The sequence below is a fragment of the Cebus imitator genome, unplaced genomic scaffold (genome assembly GCF_001604975.1).
Source record: "Cebus imitator isolate Cc_AM_T3 unplaced genomic scaffold, Cebus_imitator-1.0 Scaffold82, whole genome shotgun sequence".
In the NCBI taxonomy this organism is placed as follows: Eukaryota; Metazoa; Chordata; class Mammalia; order Primates; family Cebidae; genus Cebus; species Cebus imitator.
This window is the reverse complement of record NW_016107397.1, coordinates 6,766,717-6,773,681: the sequence shown is the minus strand read 5'-3', so window position 1 is coordinate 6,773,681 and position 6,965 is coordinate 6,766,717. Positions and strand designations below refer to the sequence as shown.

The following is a 6,965-nucleotide window of genomic DNA, read 5'->3' as shown; positions in this document are numbered from 1 at the left end:
AAAAAAAAAAAAAAATTTGAGGGCTTAACTGCATATAGGAATGACTTCATTTTTTTTTTCTCTTGAATATTTATTATTATTTTTTTGTGATTATTTCTCAGAAACAGAATCTCACTGTGCCACCCAGACTAGATTCCAGTGGTTCAACCATAGTTCACTGTAACCTTGAACTCCTGGGCACAAGTGATCCTCCTGCCTCAGCCTCCCAAAATGTTGGGATTACAGGCATGAGCCACCACATCCAGCCAACTGGTTAATTTTCAAGAAGCCTGTTTCAGAGGACAAATGTATATGTTAGAAAATTTGCAGGGCTCGGTGGCTCACGCCTGTAATCCTAGCACTTTGGGAGGCCGAGGTGGGCAGATCACGAGGTCAGGAGTTCGAGACCAGCCTGGCCAACATGGTGAAACCCCATCTCAACTAAAAATACAAAAAATTAGCTGGGCGTGGTGATGCAAACCTGTAGTCCCAGCTACTCGGGAAGCTGAGTCAGGAGAATCATTTGAGCCCAGGAGGCAGAGGTTGCAGTGAGCCGAGATAGTGCCATTGCACTCCCAGTCTCGATGACAGAGCAAGACTTCATCTTGAGAAAAACAAAAGAAAATTTAAAATTTTATTTATTTTTTGAAGCTAAACCCAAACCTGACCACCCTAAAACTCACTTCCAATGGTCTAGTTTTAACTTTGTAGGAACAGCGGATGCTTATCAAGTGTCTTTGATTTGGAACTTTATGGATTTTGTTGTTGTTTTAGAGAAACAGGGTTTTGCTGTGTTGCACAGGCTGGTGTCAACCTCCTGGGCTCAAGTGATCCTCCTGCCTCAGCCTCCCAAATAGTTAGAATTGCAGATGTGAGCCACTTTGTCCAGCTCTAGAACTTTATTTAAATGTCATTTTAAAAGCCTAAATCTGACCAGCCATAGGGACTTGCCTGAAGTAAACTGTGATATGTTCACATAGCACAAAACTATGTAGCTACAGAAAAAGCCACAGAAAGGTATATGTGGAAAGATATTTTTTTGTTTTGTTTTTTCTTGAGACAGGGTCTTGCTCTGTTGCCCAGTGGTGCAGTCATAACTCACTGCAGCCTCAACTTCCTGGGCTCAAGTGATCCTCCCACCTCAGCCTCCTGAATAGCTGTGACTACAGGCACTCGCCACCAAGCCTGTTGTGGTGGTGTTTTTTTTAGTAGAGACAGGATCCAGGCTAGTCTTACATTTTTATTTTTCGTAGAGATGATATTGCCCAGGCTTGTCTCAAACTCCTAGGCTCAAGTGATCCTCCTGCCTTGGCCTCCCAAAGTGCTGGAATTACAGGCGTGAGCCACCACACCTGGCACCTGCTTCATGCCAAGCCCTATACAAGGTGCTGGGAGGACAGCCATGAACAACGGACGTGGCAGCAGATCCTGCCATCTCAGATTCCGGAAGGACTCACATATCAGTGCACAGCATTATCCCGTCGTGAGTCTCCACTGGGCCTGCCTTGTCTGAGGATTCGTGGCCACCCTCTTTGTCTGTGTTTTTAGGGTATTTCTCAAGCTGCCAGATACGTTTACCGACGACTCATCCATGATGGGATTTTGAGCCAAGCCTTCAGCGTTGCTCCTGTGAGATCTTAATGTTTCTTTCCTTGTCCTTTCTGGAGCTGTTTGTTGTTTTTCCCCTTCACCTCATTCTGCTGTCTGTCCTCTAGGAATACCGGCTGGTCATCGTCGGCCACAGTCTCGGGGGCGGGGCGGCTGCCCTGCTGGCCACCATGCTCAGAGCCGCCTACCCGCAGGTCAGGTGCTACGCCTTCGCCCCACCCCGGGGGCTGTGGAGGTAAGCCTTTGTTTTCCTGCTCCAACAGCTTGCTGCTTACAAGTCATGTGGTCAAGACTCATCTTTTATTCGTCATTTAGTTACAATTTCTCATCCACAAGAAAGGTTTGTGGTTTTTGTTTTGTTTTGTGAGACAAGAGTTGCTCTGTCGCCGAGTCTGGAGTGCCATGGCGCGATCCCAGCTCCCTACAACATCCACCTCCCGAGTTTAGGCGATTCTCCTGCCTCAACCTCTTATCCAAGGCATGATTATTGCTAATTGAAAACTTTTCCCAATACCCCGCCATGACGACTTGAAACATAGCCAATGTTGGCAATTTTTGACAGTCTCTACGGCGACTGGAAAAAAAAAAAAAAAAAGAGTCTTTTTTTAAAACAGACTTTATTTTTTAGAGCAGTTTTAGGTTGACAGCAAAACTGAGCAGAAGGTTGTAGGGCTTTCTCATACCCTCCCTCCCCACAAGCATGCACAGCCTCCCCCATTCACACACCCCCAGCAGAGGGGGCAGGTTGCCGACATCCATGCGCCTTGCAGGCGATTGCCCAGAGCCACAGTGTGCTGAGCTTGGACACATGCATAATGGCCATGTTGAAAGACATTTTTGAGTTTGAAAAGTACATTTTTTTTTGCTGATTCAGCATACTGATTGTTGTGTGTAACCTTTTGCCTTTATTATAAAGGAAAATTATACCACAATTTAAAGTGAAATAAAGGCCAGGCGTGGTGGCTCGCACCTTTAATTCCAGCCCTTTGGGAGGCCAGGAGGAAGGATCATATGAAGCCAGAAACACAAGACCAAGCCTGGCAACATAGCAAGACCCAATCTCTACAAAAAACTTGTTTTTTGAGACAGAGTCTCACTCTGTTTCCCAGGCTAGAGTGCAGTGGTGCTATCTCGGTTCACTACAACCTCCACCTCTGAGTTCAAGCAGTTCTCCTGCCTCAGCCACCCAGGTAGCTGAGATTACAGGCACGTGCCACCATGCCCAGCTAGTTTTTGTATTTTTAGCAGAGATGGGTTTTCACCATGTTGGCCAGGATGGTTTCAAGCTCCTGACCTCAAATGATCTGTCCGCCTTGGCCTCCCAAAGTGGTGGGATTACAGGCGTGAGCCACTGTGCCTGGCTCCATCTCTATACAAAATTTTAAAAATTAGCTGAGCACAGTGGCACACAGGCCTGTAGTCGCATTGACTCAGGAGGTTGAGGTAGGAGGATCACCTCAGCCCCAAGAGGCAGAGGTTGCAGTGAGCTCCGACTGTACCACCGCTCTCCAGCCTGGGTGACGGAGTGAGACACTGTCTTTAAAAAAACATTTTTTTAAATGTAGTTATTATTGGCTGGGTGTGCTGGCTTATGCCTATAATTTCAGCACTTTGGGAGGCTGAGGCAGGCATATCATACAGGTAGGAGATCAAGACCATCCTGGCCAACATGATGAAACCCCATCTCTGCTAGAAATCCAAGATTAGCTGGATGTGGTGGTGCGTGCCTGCAATCCCTACTTGGGCGGCTGAGGCATGAGGATCACTTGAACCAAGGAGCTGGAGTTTGCAGTGAGCCGAGATTGTACCACTGCATTCCAGCCTGGCAACAGGGCGAGACTACGTCTCAAAAACAAAAATAATAATAATAAGCTTCATTTGTCTGTTTTCTTGCTTTTTTTTTGGACACAGGGTCTTGCTTTGTTGCCCAGGCTGGAGTGCAGTAGCACAGTCATGGCTCACTGTAGCCTCTTGCCTCCTGGGCTCAAATGATCTTCTAGCCTCAGCCTCCCAAGTAGCTGGGACCACAGGTGTACACCACCATACCCAGCTAATTTTTGTAAGGAGTGGGGTCTTACTCTGTTGCCCCAGGCTGGTCTCGAACTCCTGGGCTCAAGTGATCCTCCTGCCTCAGCCTCCCAAAGTGCTGGGATTAAAGGTGTGTGAGCCACTGTGCTTGGTCTCATTTTCTTGTTTTCTGGTACAACAAAATGTTCTCAAGTTTTGGGCATGAAGTGAGCAAGTATTTTTTTTTTCCTGTTCCACATTGGGAATCAACCATTTCTCCAAGGAATATTGGTTCCTTTAGTGGGAAATGGTATTTCTGAACTATAATCTGGGCACTAGTGGTTCCCATTACCACAGGGCTGGTCATAATTTCCAGGCTTTTCATTGGAAAGAGGTAGGAAAGGCTTTTGTTGTACCAAAGAGAAAAGGAAACCTTAGTGTACATCGATACTTTCAGTTTAAAGATCAGGAGGCTGGCATGGTGGGTCACACCTGTAATCCCAGCACTTCGGGAGGCCGAGGCAGGAGCACACTTGAGCCCACAAGATCGAGACCAGCCTGGGCAACATAGCAAGACCCCGTTCCTTACAAAAATTAGCTGGGTGTGGTGGCGTGTGCTTGTGGTCACAGCTATGATCTCGGCTTACAGCCACCAGGGAGGCTGAGGTGGTAGGACTGCTTGAACCCAGGACGAAGACGTTGCAACGAGCTGAGATCCTGCCACTGCACTTCAGCCTGGGCAACAGAGCTAGACTCTGTCTCAAAAACAAAAAAAACAAACAGTAACGATCAGGGTTTTTACCTGTACCATATGGTTGTGTATTGTTTTTACTGAAACTCTTTGTGTCTTCTTCTGATCTGAAAAATTTGGTTTTTGCCAATAGTAACCCGTTTCTTACACGTCCCCTATAATATATGATGTAGAGCTGCATAGAGCACCCTTTCAGAATAGTAATAGCAGCATAACGTCTAACATTAGGATGACTGAAAGGAGTTTGCCGTCTCCGTGTGGTTGGTTTTCTTGCGAGAATATATTCCTGGTAGAGCTGTACAGCCAAATTCCTGTTGTTTCTCAATTCACTTGAAATAATTCTTCTGTTTGGTTAATACACTAGTAGGTTCGTTTTGTTTGGCTTCAGATTTTAGGGATTGCTTTGTTGTTATTTTGCGTAATTTTGTTTTATGATGATGTAAAATAAAACGTCAGGCCGGGCATGGTGGCTCACGCCTGTAAATCCTAGCATTTTGGGAGGCTGATGCAGGTGAACTGCCTAAGCTTAGGAGTTCGAGACCAACCAGGGAAACACACTGAAACCTCATCTCTACTAAAAATACAAAAAATTAGCTGGGTGTGGCAGCATGCACCTATGGTCCCAGCTACTCAGGAAGCTGAGACAGGAGAATCGCTTGAACCTGTGAGGTGGAGGTTGCAGTGAGCCAAGATCGTGCCACTGCACTCCAGCCTGGGTGACAGGGTGAGACTCCATCTCAAAAATAAATAAATAAATAAATAAAAAGGCTGGGCACCTACTTTGGGAGCCCAAGGTGGGAAGATGGATGACAAGGTCAGGAGATCGAGACCATCTTGGCCAACATGGTGAAACCCCGTCTCTACTAAAATACAAAAAACTAGCCAAGTGGTGGTAGGTGCCTATAATCCCAGCTACTCAGGAGACTGAGGCAGGGGAATCGCTTTAACCTGGGAGGCAGAGGTTGCAGTGAGCCAAGATCAAACCACTGCTCTCCAGCCTCAGTGACAGAGCGAGACTCTGTCTCAAAAAAAAAAGAAAATACATAAATGAGCATGGCTGTGTTTAAATAAAACTTTATTTACAAAAAAAAAAAAAAAAAAATCAGTTCCAAAGACAATCCAACAAAGCAGGGTACATTCAGAGAAATCTCATTTCCATCCTTGTTCCCTCAGAAATGCCATTCTGTCACCCCACAGGTAGAAGTGTGCGTGGTTTTCACCTACATTTCCATGTGTCCATAGCTGGAAGTAAGCATGTTTGTGTTCCCCTCTTCCTCTACCTGCTCGTCTGCCTCTGCTGCGGCTGTTAACTTTCACCGTGTCCTGAGATGGCCCCGCAGCAGCACACACAGCGCTCCTCCTTCTCCCAGCTGTGCGGGACACACTATTGATTGTGTGACTTGTTGCTGTTAGTGGATTGAAGGCAGCTCTGTGGATGGGTATTTGGAGGTTCCCAGAATGTGCCGGTGCACGTTCCGCCACAGTGAATCGCTTGTTGGTTCTGCCCCTTCATTTTTTGCTGGTGCATCTTTGATGGAGTCTTCCAAGCGGGGCTTCTGGGTCAGAGGACAGATGCATGGGCCTGGCCCGCCTTGGTGTCCAGTCTGCGGTTTTAGCTGCGGGGGTCTCTCTTGAACGGATACTGTGGCTTTAGTGGATCTGGCCAGTGAGTTGCTGTAACTGGTGTTTCCCCTCCCTTTAGAGAAGAGAGAGCAGAGCTGAGGCCTGTGAAACTAACCCCTCAGTGATCTGGCAGTGTTACTGACTTCTCTCTTGAAGTCCTTGTGGGCAGTGTGATGGTAAAGCTAACGTCCTCTCCCTGTTTGGAATTTCAGCAAAGCTCTGCATGAATACTCTCAGAGCTTCATCGTGTCACTCGTCCTGGGGAAGGATGTCATTCCCAGGTAAGCCCACCTGGCGCTGTGCCCAGGGCTGGGGGGCTGGGGGTTGGGAGTGCCGGGTCCTAGCCTCAGTGTGCCTTGTTGCTAAACAGGCTCAGTGTGACCAACTTGGAAGATCTGAAGAGAAGAATCTTGCGAGTGATCGCGCACTGCAGTAAACCCAAGGTAAGTGGGGTGCCTTGTTGAGAGGGCCTGCAGGACTCGGGGCCTGTGAGATGCTCTGGAGAGCTGGGAGGAACTGCACCCTCAGCACAGGGCACTTTATGCTGTTGCTGAAGGTCTCGTCCCACCCTCTGGTCAGATTCTGGTCTAGGAGTCTGATGCCTAAGAAAGCAAATAGCTACGGCAAGTGCAGGAAGTGGCACAGGAACGAAATAGGATCTGGGCTGGGTGCAGCAGCACATGCCTGGAATCCCAGCATCTCAGGAGGCTGAGGCAGGAGGATCCATTGAGGCCAGCCTGGGCAACACAGCAAGACCGTCTATATTCTTAAAAAAAAGAAAATAGGCCGGGCGCGGTGGCTCACGCCTGTAATCCCAGCACTTTGGGAGGCCGAGGCGGGTGGATCACGAGGTCAAGAGATCAAGACCATCCTGGTCAACACGGTGAAACCCCTTCTCTACTAAAAATACAAAAAATTAGCTGGGCATGGTGGTGCGTGCCTGTAATCCCAGCTACTCGGGAGGCTGAGGCAGGAGAATTGCCTGAACCCAGGAGGC

General features: G+C 47.8%; 1 protein-coding gene across 2 annotated transcripts in view; it reads left to right on the top strand.

The window, feature by feature from the left end:
- Window positions 1-6,965, top strand: part of DAGLB (diacylglycerol lipase beta) — a 25,062-nt gene that overhangs the window by 15,123 nt on the left and 2,974 nt on the right. For both annotated transcript variants that reach the window (XM_017533796.2, XM_017533797.2), the window contains exons 8-11: window positions 1,528-1,608; window positions 1,695-1,822; window positions 6,181-6,249; window positions 6,339-6,411. In XM_017533796.2, the coding sequence (XP_017389285.1) occupies window positions 1,528-1,608; window positions 1,695-1,822; window positions 6,181-6,249; window positions 6,339-6,411 (351 nt within the window). The remainder of the gene's footprint in view (window positions 1-1,527; window positions 1,609-1,694; window positions 1,823-6,180; window positions 6,250-6,338; window positions 6,412-6,965) is intronic.